This window comes from Phoxinus phoxinus (assembly GCF_949152265.1).
Source record: "Phoxinus phoxinus genome assembly, chromosome: 17".
NCBI classification, from domain to species: domain Eukaryota; kingdom Metazoa; phylum Chordata; class Actinopteri; order Cypriniformes; family Leuciscidae; genus Phoxinus; species Phoxinus phoxinus.
In genome coordinates this window covers 16419343-16437219 of record NC_136892.1, presented here as the reverse complement: position 1 = coordinate 16437219, position 17877 = coordinate 16419343, and the positions used below count along the sequence as shown (strand labels likewise).

The window sequence follows — 17877 nt, the reverse complement described above, 5'->3', positions numbered from 1 at the left end:
CTCAAGTAAATGTACTTTGTTACTGTCCACCTCTGCATCAGAGTTTCTGATCATGCCCCTTCATTGGATAGTGAATGAAGGAATGAACACTTTGCTGCCATCTCTAGGCGTTTGGTGGGATAAAAAAAAAGATGTAAAGCAAAAGAATGCACTTTTTCAGATTTAGTGAGGAACATAGTTGCATGTGATTATGATTATGGTCCCGTATAGAGGGTCCCTTCCCCACCCCTGGTGGCAAGACACCTTCTCTCTTAAAGATATAGTTCGCCCAAAAACGAACATTCTTGGACACCGACATTCTTTAAAATATCTTCTTTTTGTGTTCAGAAATAAACAAATAAACAAATAAATAAAGGTTTAGAATGATGAACTATTAGATCCCTAAATAGGACCAGGTGAATTTGGCTTTAAAATATGCATGTTTTTTTTTAAAATGTTATGACAAAAAAAAGTAGCTGGGGACCCTACTAGATCGGCACGCTCTGTGGGGCCAGGGCCCCAAATGATCAGCTTTCTTTTTGCCATTTTAAAATGTCAAACTTATTTATTTTAAAAAGCAATTTTCCTCATGACAAACTGGTTATCTTGTAAAAAAAAAAAAAAAAGGAAAAATAGAAGGAAAAGCATGTTTTGCTGCAGCTACGTTATTTTGGCAGTATTTCGTCACAATTTGTTTGTCATTGGTCTAGGATGATGTCATCTACACAGAAACCCCGCCCCCACATAGCGCGCTGTCTCATGCACACGCATAGTTTACAGAAGCGCACATTGCATTGCGCTGGCGTACACATTGTTATTGTGTTAATTGTCCTCACTGATGAAGTCAAACGTGTTGAACAGTATGGGGATAAACTGCCTGAATGTCATATACTGATGGACATCACTGGATTTTTAAAGTGTAACACGTACAAGGCAGACCATAGATAACCGCAGCTATGTAAATGCCTCGCGGCACTGGAGCGGTATTGTCGCGCGGAGAAACACACGGATCTAATTTATCACAAATAATGACGATACAGCGGATGTACAGATTATAACGTAAGTAATTTCTCCTCCTCGTTTTATTTTTGAGGCCTTCATATGCAATGATGTAGTATATCTGTGTTTCATGGTTGCTTAACATAGCTACTTAATTATTTTCTTTTCAACAAAATGTCGCCTAGTGAGTAAGTGCGAGCTTTATTGCAGCTATTGTGTATATTAAACATTAATTATAATAAAAATAGTTAATGTTTTGGAGCTTAAAGAAACGCACCAAAAAATCAACGCAAAACGCTCAAATTTTAATGCAAATAGCCTACATTTGAAATATAATTAACATAATGTATCTTAGCGCTCATATTAAAATGGTAGTGAAACTAATCTTAAATGGCGAAGGGACACTGGGCTACAGTAAAAGCGCATCCGAATTTTGAGTGCCTGCATCAGCATGGCCTAACAAGTGAGAGTCAATACTCAATACAGTTGCAAATATGTAGCGGACGCTCTTGTTTTCTCTTTCATTTACTAGTTAAGGCCTAGATAACATTGTGTTGGTAATCATTCTTCTTTTTGTGAAACATCTATGTAAGCGTTTGTTCAGACGTCGCACTAAGCGCAATTATGCTTGGTCAGTTGTAGAAACATTAGAAACAAAGGCTTCTGATTAGGCTACTGTGATCTCGCTTTCCAGTGAGAGTAACTGGAAATCCAGGAGCAGTGAACGTAATGACGTTTGACGATGCGCGAAATCATTCCACTGGATTTCACCTTCTTATCCTGTTAACCTTTTCCCACAATTTTTATAATGGCTTAAAACAATGCACACATTTCATAGGCAAAGAGTTGAGCAAGCACATGCATCTGTCGCAGACTGTTGACTTGAATGTAATGCCTGGATATCCATGTTAATATACGCCTGCGCGTAAATGTAGATAATAGCCTACATTAATGACGTAAATAGGCCTATATGGTATGATAGCCTAATGATTGAAATGTTTGTGTTGGCTATGTGGCCTTTAGTTTGTTTGAAAAGGCTGGTTATGGCGTAACGAAATGACAAAGACTTAGCTCGAATCATAATTAGCCTAGGTTATGCACAAATAATTTTAAATGTCAGTTTTTACAATATTCGTATATTTGACAAAACTTCAAAATTCTCATTAAGCTACACATTGAATTGGAGAGTGATTATTCTATTTGACCAATTCAAGTGACACATTTATTTATTAACATACGTAATGTAACTCCCTCACTGACACTTTCTTGTCACACGATTTTGTAGGTCACTGCTGGATATATGACCAGCAGATGAATATTGAATATAACTTGTTGATCGAGTGGTAACATTTCTGCTTTGAGTATTAGGGGCTCTGTGATTTAATTTGCCTTACTATAGATTTTAATGAAAAAATAAAAATAACAAATTCCATTACCTGTTTGTCATCATATCATAAAACTGAAACTTCCTCTTTCTCCATATCAGTACATCCCTGTCATATACGATTTTATAAAGTGGTGGGGACCAAAATCAGTAATGGCCATGATGAGCTTTATTTTTTCTTTCTTGCTGTATGTCAGATGTACATGTTTTGTTTTCATGATTCAGTTATCATTTCCCCCCAACGTTACTGTTTTATACAACCACACACTGTTCTTTGTGGTGATATCAGTGAAACCTGATCATTGTTTGTAGCTGTGTTGGTGCTCAGTCGGTACCTGAGCTCATCGATGCTGATGCTGTACATCTCTGACAGAAGCACATGCTGATGCCCAAGCGTGTGCTGCTGTACGTGATTCATTGCAACAACAACAAAAAACATTACACATGTGGTTTGTGTGTGAAATACTGCTGATAAGGTGTTTACTAGTGAGTTAAAGTGATTGGAGTGATGTTGACTTGCAATATGACAAATCTGGGTCAATGTAACCACCCACCCCCCTTCACCACCACAGGCTACAAAAGGCAAGACTGAAAAAAGCAAAGAGGATGAGGATACCATCACCAGGCTCTGTGCGTGAATGTATGCATGTGGAAATAAGAGCATGGTGTGCTGGCTCTGTCCTCGGGTCACTCTGTGTGTGTGTGTGTGTGTGTGTGTGGCTGTTGTGTTGGGGTATATGTCTGAAGTGCTGTTGTGCATGCCTCCCTCCTACATGAGGTCAATCCAGCCATGTCACATCCTGTAACTGTCCTCTCTGTGCTGCTTTATATTCTCTTTTACACAGTCGCACACACACTTTTTTTAGTTCTCTCCTCTGTTTTCATCCTTTATTCTTTAAGGCGGATTTATTATTACTGTTATTATTTTCTCATTCTCTTGTTGTTCCAAACCCATATTACTTTATTTTTTTCCATGGAACACAAACATGAAGCCTATTTTCCATATTCTTTTCCATGCAATAACTATGTAGAAAGATTGAAGCTTTTTTGCATCATAAAGAATGCAGAACCATTATAAAAACTAAAGGGTTAGTTCTCCCAAAAAAAAAAATTCTGTCATCATTTACTCACCCTCATGTCATTCCAAATAAGACTTTTGTTAATCTTTGAAACACAAATGAAGACATTTTTTGATTAAATCTGAGAGCTTTCTGACGCTTGACACTTCAAAAAGTTCAGAAAGACATCGTAAAACTAATCTATATGAATTGAGAGGTTTAGTCCGAAGAGACTTATGAAGAGACTCGATATGATAAACAAAAGTTTTTATTCACATATAAACATTGATCAGCGAACATAAACAGAAGCTCAACTGAACATACTTGATGCACGAGCACAAACCTCATCGGTTTTTGTGGAAGCTCTTGCTGTGTAACACAAGAGAATGAACCTCATTGGTTCTTGCATGTCAAGCAAACATGCTTGAGCTTCCGTTTACCTTAACTGATGTGTGCGTTGATGAATGTTTATGTGAATAAAAGCTATATAAATCATATGGATCAGTTTTATGATCTCTTTATGAACTTTTTGAAGCATAAAGTGGTAGTTGCATAGCTGTCAATGGAGGGACAGAAATCTCTCATATTTATTTTTATAAGATAAAAATATCTTAATTTGTGTTCAGAAGATGAATGAAAATCTTAGGGGTTTGGATCGACATAAGGGTCAATGATGACAGAATTTTCACTTTTGGGTGAACTAACTCTTTAATATAACTTGTACACTATATTCCAAGTCATTATTCAGTCTAAATTTATTGCAATTTCTTGAGCAAAACACATTTTCTTATTCTGTGCACCACTGAAGAAAGAAAGGTTTATGGGTTTGGAGGGTGAGTAAATGATGACTAAATGTTCATTAATAGCTTATCTATTCTCATTGTCTTTCCATTGACATTCCATAATGTCTAATACTAATGTTTCAAACTGTCATTATTGAGAATAATGAGCTGGTCTACTCTGCTCTGTGGAGGGCTGATTAGTGCAGCCATCAGATTATATCTCTATTATTAGACAAATATCATTACATTATTCCATTAACATTCCATTACAAATTATAACATTATTCCATTTACATTCCATTACATGTTTTACTATAACGGATGTCTTCAAGAAAAACTCTTTAAATGCCTTAATAAACTCTAGCAAAACAATGACCTCTCTTTAACAGTCAAGTATACAGAGTCGATATGTTGTAAGACAATGATGATAACCAAGCATCAAATTATGTCAATATTTCCCAGATTTTACATCATTACAAAGCTACACAATTTATACAATTCTTTACATTGTTTGCTTATGTGCTTGTAATGATTATTTTATGCCTTTGATAGATGTAAACCCCTGGCATTTATGTTAACAAAGGTAATGGGTCAGAAAGATTTTTCTGTTACATTAGGATTTGTCTTACTGACAAGTCTGTGATGTACCCTGTGTGCTGTTATTTATTGTTTCACAGTGTTTAATTATAAGGAAGGTTGTGAATGACTAACAGAAGGCTGTCTTCTGTGCTTACCTCATCACAATTGTTGATGTAATTCTGTGTGCTGTGACTAATATTAACTGTATGCAAACAAAGTACTCACATAATCTATGTGCACATTTCTAATTTATTATTCATTTCTAATTACACAAGTACCAAAGTAATTGAGCACTGATTCACTGCCTTTTTTCTCTCTGCTTCCTAACCACGCAGCTTTGCTCAGCCCCAGATGCCTCCGCTCCCTCTTGACGAGCGTATAGTGGTTATTCAGCGCCCCAAAAGTTTGGCATTGCGCGTGGCCTCCCCACCAGCCACATCACAGTCTTCCTCCCACCGCCCAGCCAATCACAACGAGCCCCCACCCCGCTTACCACAAACCCAACTCCAACCACCCCGTTCCTATCCAAGTTCCAACTACTTGTCTCTGGAATGCAATCGCAGGCAATCGTCCCATGTTCAGAGAGATAAAGGAGAACGAGGGGCTCCCTTTGAGGGCAGCGGCCACAATGCTAGCCATTGTCACAGCAATGGGATTGTAACTTTAGGTCCCAGACCTCACACGCACACTCATACCATTGACATTAAAGTGTCTTTAGACCAAGGTGGAAGAGGAGGATCTTACATAGACAAAGGCCGCAGCAGTAGTCTTACCCGAAGTGGAAACATCAAGGGGAACAGGACTAAACGGGTGTCCTTGCACTTGGATTCAGGGCAAGGTGAAAGGAAATGCAAAGGAAAATCTTCCGAGTCAGTGGAGAAGCACCAGAACCATCATCAGAGTCAAAACAGGACTCAGCACAGTATCCATCATCCAAACCAACTTACAGTCTCTCCTGGAGGGATCTTGGAATTTGTCCCTGCCCAAAGACAGCAGTCAAAATCCAAGCCAACCAGAGAGAGAGATTTGTCATCAAAGTCTTGTTCTGCAACTGCCAGCTACTCATTGCACAGTGAGAGAGACGTATCATCTTTAGGAAACAAAGAAAACTCCAAACTGGGACCCGGCCACCAACTTCCCCAAGCCCACAGCCTATCCCGTCACCACAGTTCAGCCCCATTACCCCATGCTGCCATCCTGAGCCCTCATTACCCTGCTGTTCCACCCTCACTCCCTTCCCGAGCCCCTTCCTCCTACCAGCATATTAGTCAACCCCGTCCCTCACGCACTAGAGAACATCGCCCCCAAATTCTTCACGCTTTGCCTCTCTCTCCTACTTCCTCCCGAGGAGGCTTCCCCAGTCCTGACCACACATGTACTATTGACTTTTCTCACCCTTGTGGCTGTTGGAGGTTGGTGCGTTGTAGAAGAGGTAGAGGTAACTCTGCTGGCTACCACGGTCGTAGTACAAGCTCGTCCTCTTCGTTTTCCCACGCCCAAGGAACAAGTGCTGCTAACGGAGGTGGCGAAACCATGGGATTGAAGACTTTAGGAGGGTGTCTGTCAACTGCTTCCACCACCAACACCTCCTCTTCAAACAGCACTGTCTCTGACTGTCGAACAGGGCTGCTCAGACCTTTAGGTTGTGCATCCTGTTCTGGAGAAGCTGGAGGTTTTGAGAGCCCTGCTGCTTTCCGTAAGAAGCTGGTTGGTGGTTGCTTACCCTGTACTCCCCTGTCCTCATCTGCACCTCTTCGAGCACTCCAGAGTTGTGTTAGTGGGTGCAATCCCAAAGCAAGCCAAACTGGCAGCTCCACATGCAGCTACTGCAGTAGTGACCCTATTGTAGTGACCTTTAACCCACACAGAGGGAATCCTCCCAACATGGGCCGTAATATTGGAGCACATACCATGGGAGGATACCAGCCTGATGATGATGATTACAGTGTACGCACAATCTGGCCCGAAGAGTTAGCAAAGAAGATGACTCGCTCTAAAACCCAACCTATCCACCATAATGCAGGGATTAGCATGGGCTCAGGAAGGACTTGCATGGGCCAAAACCAAAATAGTGGCAATGGTGGAAATCCTGTAATCCTTGACTGCCGGAACCTTATGGAGTTCACTCGCTCCCAGTTGACAGATCAGGCAGGACGACGTAGGCTCCAGCAAGGCAAGATGGCGGTTTTGGACTTTATTGGATCAGGGAATAGTGGGGACCAGGGCAGAGATTCCCTCAAGAGGCTATGGAACAAAGGAGCAGATGCTTGCATGGGGGATGGCAACGGGTTTGATGACGAAGTGCTTCCACAATCCCCATCCCTACGATCTCCTTCTCCAAATTCCCCTCCATCGTTCTCTCCCTCACCCTCTGCTCCTAGCACACTTATTAAGCCCAAACCCAAACAGAGAGAGAGGGAAGGTGGACACACCTTACCCTCTGCACAGTCGCTCCACTTGGTCCTCAACTCACTCAACAGAGAACAAGATGAGGAAAATGGACGAGGTAAAGATGCTAATCTGCATGTACACAGCAGGTTGAGTGACATCTTTATAATGTGTTGTTGATGATTGACCACTCAGAGAGATGAGCACAATCTCTTCACATTGATAATCCCACTTGAATGCACTGACCTTGATTTCATTTTCTCATCTTCCATTAGGCTGTACGACTTTGTGCACTGATAGTATTCAAATTAAAATGATAGTTCAGTTAATCTGTGGGGTACATAATCCTCGTTAGTTTAGCTTCAAAAGATCGCCAGAGTGACGTAACCCATGATGCTTTTGTAATGTAACGTTTTCTGATTAAACCCTTTCTAACTTTAAATCTTTTTCATAGATTTCAAAAAAGTTTTATCCTCTCTTTTATGTCTTATTGAAAGTCAAAAATTAAGTTTTGTGAAAGAACTAATGGATAATAACCATTCTATTGGGGGGGATGAGACTTCAAACAGAAAAGATAAGGAGGATGGATTTCTTCTTACATAAGGGCTTGATGGCATTATACTCGGTGCCATATTTAAATGACTGAAAAGAATCTAAAAACATTCAAATCCTTTTCCATCACATAGAGTAAATTATTTAACAATATAAGGAAACAAATGTAAGCAACAGTATTGTTTTGTTTTGTTTTTGCCAGTGCATCTTTCCCTCCCTCTTTCCTCCTCCCTCCCAGCGTCACTGTCTGAGGAGAGTGTGATGACCCCAGATGTGGAGAATGCTGTGATCAGCCCCATCCTCCCTTTCCTTTTTCTGGGTAACGAGAGAGATGCAGAGGATTTGAATCTACTGCTTCGTCTCAACATTGGTTTCGTGGTCAATGTCACAACCCATCTTCCCCTCTACCACCTGGACACAGGCTTGGTGCGTTACAAAAGGCTCCCTGCAACTGACAACAGCAAGCAGAACCTGCGACAGTACTTTGAAGAGGTTTTTGAGTTTATCGGTAAGAGAACCTGTCAACTCTTTTATACTTTAAAGATTTACAGACCCCATGAAATGGCTTGTCAAATGCAGTTTCCTGTCCTGTGACTTTCAGACTTTCTTATTGAAGCAGGAAGTGTGGCCGGGATTGTCCCTTTCTTTTTTAAATAGCCTTATAGCCTTTATCAAAGAATTGCAGGTGGTATTACGGGGGCAGGACATTCTGTCATTCTGTGAGGAGAGAATTTGATTGGACCAATCTGTGTAGTGCTTGATAAGTCCTCAATATTTTTGGTTTGTGTTGTTTTTGATGTGTGCCACACCTTTTTTCTTTTTTTCAGAGGAAGCGCACCAGTGTGGGCGGGGCGTTCTTGTGCACTGCCAAGCAGGCGTGTCCCGCTCAGCGACTATTGTCATTGCTTACCTGATGAAGCACACCCTCATGACCATGACTGATGCCTATAAGTATGTGCGGGGTCGGCGACCAATAGTCTCCCCCAACCTCAACTTCATGGGCCAGCTGCTAGAGTTTGAGAGAGACCTCAACTCTGGGGTAACACCTCGCATCCTCACCCCCAAACTGAGTGGCCTGGAAACACAAGTTTAAAAGGGTGGACCAAGAAAGAAAAATTAAAACAAGAGGGGCGAAGGAGATAAATAGAAGATGGAATTAATGGAGGGAAATGAGGGTATGATTAAAGCTGTTTTACAAAAGCAAATAGTTGAGATTATATAAATAAACAGAAGATGAAAGCAGTTTAAAAGAAATAGAGAAAAAGAGTCTTTCGTCTGTTTGAATTGAAGTACCTCCGCTCTTTTAAATATAAATAGCACTTATATTATTTGGCAAATGGATATTTGACCTTTCCACCCTGATACTCTGTGCCAAGTTTTAATTCAAAATAACTAAATTCACTTAAATTATTATTGTATTACTATTATCAAGTTTGGTTAAATACAAAAGTTATATAAGATTATTTGGGGGAAAACAAATGCAATCAAAGTACTCTATGGCTGTCAAGCACAGACAAATATTCAATGTGTTGAGACTCTCAGAACTGTGACATGCGTAACATTCGAGACCCAAGAGCTGTAGCAAACTTCAAACTCCTTTCCCACTGTGCACAGAACTTTTCTAGACAGATTATTTTTGATTTGGAAGCTCATTTGAAAGTGCTTTTTTGGGTTACTTCTGCGTTTGCTGCATGCCAACTATTTATAAATTTCTCCTCTGACATGAAGATTCATTTTGCCTTTGATATTTTTTCGATACTGCTATTTTTGTTACTTGATTTTACTTCTTGAATCCTTCATCTTAGTGTCTTTGTGTGGGAGGTGTGCAATAGAGACTGATGTTGATATTGATGTGGAAGTGGAACTGATTTCATTTATTTTTTGCTCTGACATTGTTTCACTAATGGACATTTTTCATGGGACATGAACCAGCCACTATAATGGCAGATAAAATCCAAAAATCATATTTTTTCTATTTATTGCTTATGATATTGGACAGAGGGCAATTTGTATAAAGCACTGTGTAATGAAAAAATAATAATAATTTAAAAGCAAAAGTGCACAATAGACCATACAATAGTTTTTTGTATTCTCTTTTTTATTTAACTGACTAGTTATTTAACTTTGTGAAGGCTGTGCAACGCTGTAAATTTACACATTTAATTTGTCTTATAATTTGTCTTTATATGTCTTATTGCTGTCTTTTTTGTGCTGCAAATGGTGTTTTGAATTTATGAGGAGAAAGATGTCGAAAGTTGAATCGAACGCAAAACCTATTTTACATTTTTAATAAGGGATATCTACACTGTTGATTACTGTGCAAAATTACTGTGACTGGATTGGGCCAAGTCATCATAATGAATCTCTCTCTTCAGTATGGTTTGAATTTGCATTTCAGAATTGCACATCAAGTTGACAAGTAGATATTTTTTAGTTTATGCAAAATCAGCAAAGTACCATGACAATAGTGTGCAGATGTAGCTAAAACTGTGCTTCCTGTCATTTGGTATTCAGTTCAAGGCATAAGAAAAATGAACACCCTTATCCTTTAATGCCGGCACTATTTTTAAACACCCTGCCTAATTTGACCATGATCCGATTTTAGTGCTCTCAGGACTGTAGGCAAACAATCTGGTTTTGTATTACGTACCACAAAGGAAACCAGAGCCCCTTCCTCCATTTGAATTCTTCCTTCATTTCCCTACCTTCGTTTTTCTTTCTCTATGTTCTCTTAGAGACTATGCATTGTTATTGGAATACATTCTGTGAAAACTTGGTTCACTCAGTTCACTGTGAAACACATTCTTCTTCCTGCATGCTGTCAAGTTCTCAGCCTTGGTCCCTGAAGCCTATTCTCATCAGTCTTGACAAGCGAGGAGTTTGTCTGCCATCTCTGAGCTCTTATCTGCCTCACTGAGCCATTGGGCCTTCACACACCACTGCTGTGTCTCCATTAATTTACTCTGCCCAGCAGTGCATGACAAAGTATACTATTTTGCATTTCAGTTCAAATATGCTCCAGTTCAAAACCCCTGTAGTACCTACAGTAAAGACATGTATAGGTGTCTTCTTATAGGTACAAGACCACAGAAATGCCCCCAAAATCTGTCTGATACATCGAAAGCCGGGTGCACATTGTACGATTTATAATAGTCCTTTCTGACTGTTGCTTGTCAGACTGGGCGAATATGATTCCTGCTGTAAGCCGTGTCACACAGTAGGATCTCAGCTGTCATTAATGTCAAACTGGACGGCAGTCAAGATGTGTTAAAACGGACGCACACAAAAAGACTCGTCCAGAGTTTTACATCATCAATCCGTGACACGTTCAGTGACATGAGCTGCATTTATTTACATGTGGGATAGAAATGGTGACTAGCAAACAATCTCTAGTGTGAGTATTAATCGAAAGAAAGAAAATCTAAATATTGATACTAAAATCAATACTATTGAAGAAAACCGGAAGAAACCAAGATGTGTGTGTGGAGCAAGTGGTGGTTATTTGTTGTCTCACTAATTGCGGTTCTTCGCTCCTATTGTTTTTTTATTTGAGGGTTTTCATAGGAGAAGCCACACACCTCAAAACTTCTGACACTGCCTGAATTTTGTAAGATTTGATCGCAATGGCTGTCAGCGAACATTTGAAACTAGCGATCAGAGGAATATTTTAGGATTCACAAAAATTTTACTCAGCAGGCCAAATCATGCCCAAAATCATACAGTCTGAACCCGGCTTAAGATGGCTGCTATGAACGACCAGTTCAGTGCCATTGCTTTGTTATTTTAGGGTCAGCTGCTGCTTGTATTTGTCATACCCCGTGACACGCTGACTGTTTTATTCTGTCTCTTTCTGCTGACAGTGTTTTTGTCTGACACTGTAGCTTGATTTTGCCCAGAGGAAACGATTAGGTAAGCAACACCTAATAAATAGGTGTCAGTGAGTTGACAGAGTGCTGATAAATCAGACAAATTCTAATCTAAAAGGCAGGATTAGGCAAAACATTTATTTTAAGAATCGGTGTTCCTGAGTTTGAATTTGGCTTGAATTGACCACATGACAAGGCATATTGATTTGAAATGACACGGAGGAATTCAACACATAAATTTAACACATAGTTTACAGTACATGGCGAAATTAACTAGTGACTATTTTCATTGCTAAACAGATCCTTTGGTATCTGGCATCAGGTACCTTCTTCTTCCATTATTTCTTGTAAAATTTTATTTACCATTTCAGAAAACTGCCACATTCCCCCACCCCATCCCCGCATGAGTAAATGTATAAAGTGTATTATAAGCGAAAAAGTAATGCCAGGGATGCCTTTTGGTACAATAACCGTCTTCCGAGTCAATGTAGCACCTATCAATGGAAAGAAAATTAAGCACTTGGAAGTCTTGTAAATGTTTTGTTTTGGATTTGTTTTGCTCTGTGTTATATCTGTTTGCGCAAAAGTTTATGTGTGTGTGGACACAAGAAGTGAATCTGTGTGTGTGTTTGCTGTGTGCTAGACATGTTGAGACACGAGAGTAATGCGAGTTCAACCTTCCTACCATTTCTATCAAGAATCCCAACCTCAGGCCTGTTAAATGTCCATTGGCACAACACAAGCTTTGCTGTTAGCTTGCATTTGTCAATGCCATGAGCCTCTGCTGTATGCCTTCTTTAACCTAGATTTGCTCTTCCAGACATTGGGGGAAATTTGACCTCTTTGTACATTCAATCATACCTTTCACTGTAGAAACAAATACCAGAATCACCTGGCAACACTGAATGAATAGCGCTGGACATCATAGATTGGGTGAATTGCTGTTGGCTGTCCACATCTTGAGAATCTCAGTGTACGAAAGCTGAATTTGTTTATAAAATGTGTGCAAAGCGTTGAAACTGGATACTATATATGACCAGTGTTTCCTGTGTTGAATAATCTTATATACAATATATGGTTTGCACATAGAAATGAACTAAATGTAAAGTTTTGTGTAAAATTAGTTTGGACATGTTGTAAATTTGTGAATTGATTATTTGTGGATTTATTCATGTATGTAATGCTTGTTCTTTTTTTAAATTATTATTATTACTATTGTTATTATTATCTCATTTTTGTGCCAAAATATTGAAATGAAGGTTTGCTTTGAAGGTTGGCATCTTTAATATTGACAAAAAGAAGTGCCCTCTAGGATAAAATATGTTTGAACTGCTCAGTCATCAGTGTCTTACCTTGTTCCCCGGCGATATGATGTTGTCATACTCTGTTACTGTAACTTTACACTTTACCTGCAGATTTTCTTACCTAAACTAAACTGCTAAATTGCTCATTGAAGATGTTATATTTTCACATGTTCATTTTTGTTTGATCATGGCAATTTTATCAGTGACTCTTTGGATAGAGGTTTATAGAGATCCCTCAAGGGTTGTACTTTGATGTACTTTGAATGCATGTTGCTCCAAACTGAACTTCCAGTCTTCTCTCCCCTTCCTACTGACTCAGCCGTTCTCCCCTGTGAGAATTCAGTGCCCGCGCTGCTTCAGAGAGAAGACGGACATGGCAGCCTGTGTTGGTTTGACCATATACTTGTGTGTACTTCAGTTTTTATCACTGACAAATGATGGGGCTTCATCCTTTTTCCTGTTTAAAACTTTACTGTGAGAGACTGTGATACTGTTGTGAAGCAAAAACGATTAAAAGTGTTAGACTGATCCTTGCCGGTAATGACTATGAGAATAACGTACCTCTAAAAAAAAGCGAACAATCGGCTTGTTATAGAATTATTCATCGATATGATGTTCTTGCAAAGCTAAAATGGTTTGTCGAAATAAATTTTTTACAACAAATTGGCAATGCTGCAGTGTTTCTTTTTTTATATCGCTTGTGACACAAAACAAATGTGGTATCTTGTTGCATTAGTCAAACACTCCCATAAGCCCACCCTAACCAGGACCAGTTCATTCAGAACCAGGGATGTTGGTTTGGAAATTATTGGTTGTTACAGTATAGTCAATGAGCTGTCAGATTACCATTGACAAATCAGCAGTGTAAGCCCACCAGTTACATAATTGTTAGCTGCGGTGTTGTGCGACTGCGCTGTGATTTGGCACCCCAAGGGCTTGGATCAATAGTCAGCATGGTCTAATACAGGACACTTATCATATCAAAGTGAAACCTAGGTGCTGCTCTCTCCGGGAGAGACCTCTCTGGACTCGGTTTGCATTGGTTTTTCGGCGGCGTCCTTGTCGCAATCTAATCTACTCCTCCTATAGGGATTCTCCTGTGAGCGCCTACTTGCAGGCCGCTTCAGCGTTAACGTCAAGATGACAGAACAAAGCTGAAATGGTAGTGTGCCTGAGAGGGATGAGGAAAGAAACTGGGGCAAAGGCTTTTAGAGTGTGTGGAATCGTGTGCACATGTGAGAGGCCAGCATAAGAATGCTCAAGGCAACGCTGCTGATCCGTGTCCCCAAAATCCCCATGTAATATTGGTGAAACTTGATGACTCAATTGTGTAGCCTGGTCTTGAGAGCATGAATGTAGAGTAATAAAATGAGTGCATTTGATTTTACTGCAAGTTGTCTATAATTATTAGACAATGATAACTGTACAACAGCTAGCTCTAGTTGAATTTGATTGGCTGAGGGTTGTTCCAAGAGTGCTTATTTAGGCCAGACACATACTTAACACAAGCAAGCATTTGTGAGTGCTTGACCAGTGCACATAGCTGCGCTTGGTTATGAATTGTGTGTCCGACACATTTTGGAATGCAACGGTGTCGCTAGAATCTAAAGCAAGTTAAACCTGCCAAGTGCTTGCTGGCCATACAATCCAAAAGACAGACTGCTAAGTCTGTTCATCAGTGGTGGAGACTTTTCAGTGAATTTTTCTGCAATTTAGTTAAATAAGTCATTGATTCAATGGTTTGTTCAAAAACATTAATTCTTTCACAATCTAAAGTGATTGTGACTGAATTCGGAATAGCTTATTACTACTCTCAATATTTCTCCCATATCATTGCCACAGATAGAGTAAGCTATTTTGAATTCAGCCAGTCTTTGAGTGAGTCAGTGAATCGTTAACTTAAGGGAATCGTTCAAATCACTGATTGATTCAGGAATGATAAATTGTTTACTCTGCTTTGTTTGAAACTATCTTCATTGGAGGAGTAAAAATTAGTAAATAAAAGTAAATCGCAAGCAATATTGTGTCACTCAGCATTGACTTCCTGTTTATTTCACACGAACAGTTCTATAAGATCAAAATCCCAATTCCAATCGTGGTGTTGTTTTGAATGATGTGATTACCTTCAGCTGAATCACAGCCATGCTGATATTCAGGCCAGCAGCTTTCTCTCATGTGATACTTCTAAATTCTATATTCTTTGCTTTGCTTGGAAAAATGACTTAATCATTCTTACGTAATGATAACTTTGCATACCTCCGATAAGGAAGAATTCAGTCTTTGTGATTCAAGGCACGTTTCACTAAACCTCAGGAGTCATCAAACATGTTGCCAAGCAACACTTTTTTTTAAGTGTAGCCTATAGGAAGCTTTGCTGATCAAGCAAGAACACATTGTATAAGCTCAAAATGTCTGCTGAAACTAACATGTAATATCCAGGTCCATGCTTTTTACAAATATCAGAAGGCTTGTGGGTATAAAGCAGGGATTATGCAAAAAGGCTTTACATGTAACATTGGTGGGTGTGGCTTATCTGCCACCTCAAATCACCTGTGGCATGCAAATGTTCTCATTTAGTATCTGCACCTGTGAAGACATTGAGAGGCAATCCTGCTGTATGATTTGATTTCAACACCCGACCAACAGAACCAGGATATAATGTTTGCACAAGAAAAGGCCAATTTAATATTTACGCATTCCTGACGCCATACACAACCAGCATGGAAAGACACCGGGGACCTCTGAGAATTTTTCAAGAAAGAATGGGAACTGCATGGGGAGAAAATTCTAGATAACTGACAGACATTTGCTACAACCATCAGAGCAACCGATAGAGTTGGGGTACTCGAACTCGGACTCGGACTCGAGTCCGGTCTCGAGTCCAATTTTGAATGGACTCGGACTTGTCACGCACTCGAATGAATTTGTACTCGGACTTGACACGGACTCGGGACATTTTAGACTCGGAAAAATGTCCGAGTCCAGTCGAGTCCGGGCACTGGATGACACAAAACTAAATTTTGTGCATTTTTTTTATTCAAAAACGAAACGAAACAACGTTGTTTCAGCGTTGAGCATTGTAGCCAATCACAGTTAAGTGCATAAACACAGTGGCAAATCAGAGGCGTTTTAGAGTCCGCATGCGAATAATTCGCTCAAAATGTATGTTTAGAATCAGCACGAGCTTTATCCTTTCGCAAATCCCCTCATAAACAACAAAGTCTCTCTAGACGCAATATAAATAATATAATAAAGATATTCACTGTGCAGTGCGGACAACTTCAGTCAGTGTTTATGACGAGAGTTTTAGGGAGAGTGCCGAACGCGGTAAGTGATGTTGACAATCTAAATAGTTTTGTTTTTCATACTTCTAGAGGACCAGTGGTTACGTTCACACTGTAAATTATAAATAGTGATAACTGCATTTAAATCTGGGATTGAATCCACTTAATTTTTGTCCTTTGAGTCATGAAATTGCGATGATTTGACACATAGCAACATAAGAACGTGATAACCTAGCAACATTTTGGCGTCTAATAATGTTATCATTTTTGTTGCATTTATACTTTAGTCATAAGTTTACATACTCCTTGCAGAATCTCCAAAATGTTATTTTTATGTTTTTTAATAAGACGGATCATACACATTGTTTCTATTTAGTACTGCCCTGAAAAAGCTTTTTCACATAACAGATGTTTAATAGCCTAAATAAAATACAAACACAAAATAAAGACAAATTACATAGGCTCAATTTTAATATTGTGTCATTACCTGAATGATCCACAACTTTTTTTTTTTAATGGTTGAGGAAAAATCATCCAGCTCCTGCACATTCTTTGCTTTTCCAGCATCTTCTGCATATTTGACTCCTTTCTAGCAGTGACTATGATTGTAAGATCCATACTTTCACACTGGTGACAACTGAGGGACTCATACACAACTATTACAAACCCTGCAAACATTTAGTGATGCACAAGAAGGAAGCATCCGTTAAGAGCCAAGAGGTGTAAACTTTTGAACTGGATCATTGGTGTAAATTGGTCTTATTTGTTTAAAAATGCATTCATTAATTTAGTCCAACCCTTCAGAGGCTAAATAAGATATTAGCATGTACAACACAATAAGAAAAATTTAAACATCATCATCTTGCTCAAAAGTTTACCCCTGGCTCTTAATGCATCGTGTTGCATTATTAAGCATTACCTTGCAGATTCTAAAAGATGTACAATAGGTAAACGTATGACTGTAACTATACATTGCAATTTTGTAAGGTTTAAAATATTAATTTAAGAGCTCAGTGTTGAGACCTTTCGCCGGGATTTGATTGACAGGTGATCTGACCAATTATAATGCAGATACACGCCATTTTTGTTCGACAAACAAACCAAATCAGTTAGTAGATTAAAGGCAGTGGACTTGAACTTGAAAAATAGTGTGTATTGATTTCTTTTTTAGAAATTTGTGCTATAACTAGAAGAGATTATCAGTTCACGTGCTGCTTGAACTGAGGCCTACACATTAAAGCACCACAAAACAGTATTTATCGTTTGAATTTCATAAAAATTTAAAAAATTGAAAGCTGAGACTTTATTTCAAACCAAAAGTACCCTGCTCTGTCTTGTCTGTTGGCACATTGTTAGTGTCCTCTTTGCTCCGACCGAGAACATGTGGAGTGAGAGAGGAATGGCTTGTCGGACGTAGCAACAGTAACCAAGAGGGGCGGGTCTTTGTGAAAGGTCAATTTCAAATCATTTAAATCTTTGTGGACTCGGCCGGACTCGACTCGGACTCGGATGTTAAGGACTCGGACTCAAGTCCGACTCGACCCTCTTTGGACTCGGACTTGGACTTGTACTCGGTTGTTAAGGACTTGGACTCGACTCGGACTCGACAAAGGTGGACTCGGACCCAACACTAGCAACCGAACCTCTAATCTGAAGGTATTGTGAATGACTTCTCTACAGTATTACAGAGGATTTTTGTAAG

General features: G+C 39.4%; 1 protein-coding gene across 2 annotated transcripts; it reads left to right on the top strand.

The window, feature by feature from the left end:
• Positions 1 to 676: 676 nt before the first annotated feature.
• LOC306984109 (uncharacterized protein) lies at positions 677 to 13553 on the top strand. 2 transcript variants are annotated; one of them, XM_079585148.1, is made up of 4 exons: positions 677 to 1038; positions 5117 to 7287; positions 7924 to 8229; positions 8549 to 13553. In XM_079585148.1, exons 2-4 carry the CDS (start codon positions 5133 to 5135, stop codon positions 8812 to 8814), a joined length of 2727 nt encoding a protein of 908 aa, XP_079441274.1. In that variant the 5' UTR covers positions 677 to 1038; positions 5117 to 5132; the 3' UTR covers positions 8815 to 13553. The 2 variants fall into 2 exon arrangements, with proteins under 2 accessions (XP_079441274.1, XP_079441275.1); XM_079585149.1 differs by having other exon boundaries at positions 770 to 1038; positions 7960 to 8229.
• The last annotated feature ends 4324 nt before the right edge of the window (positions 13554 to 17877 follow it).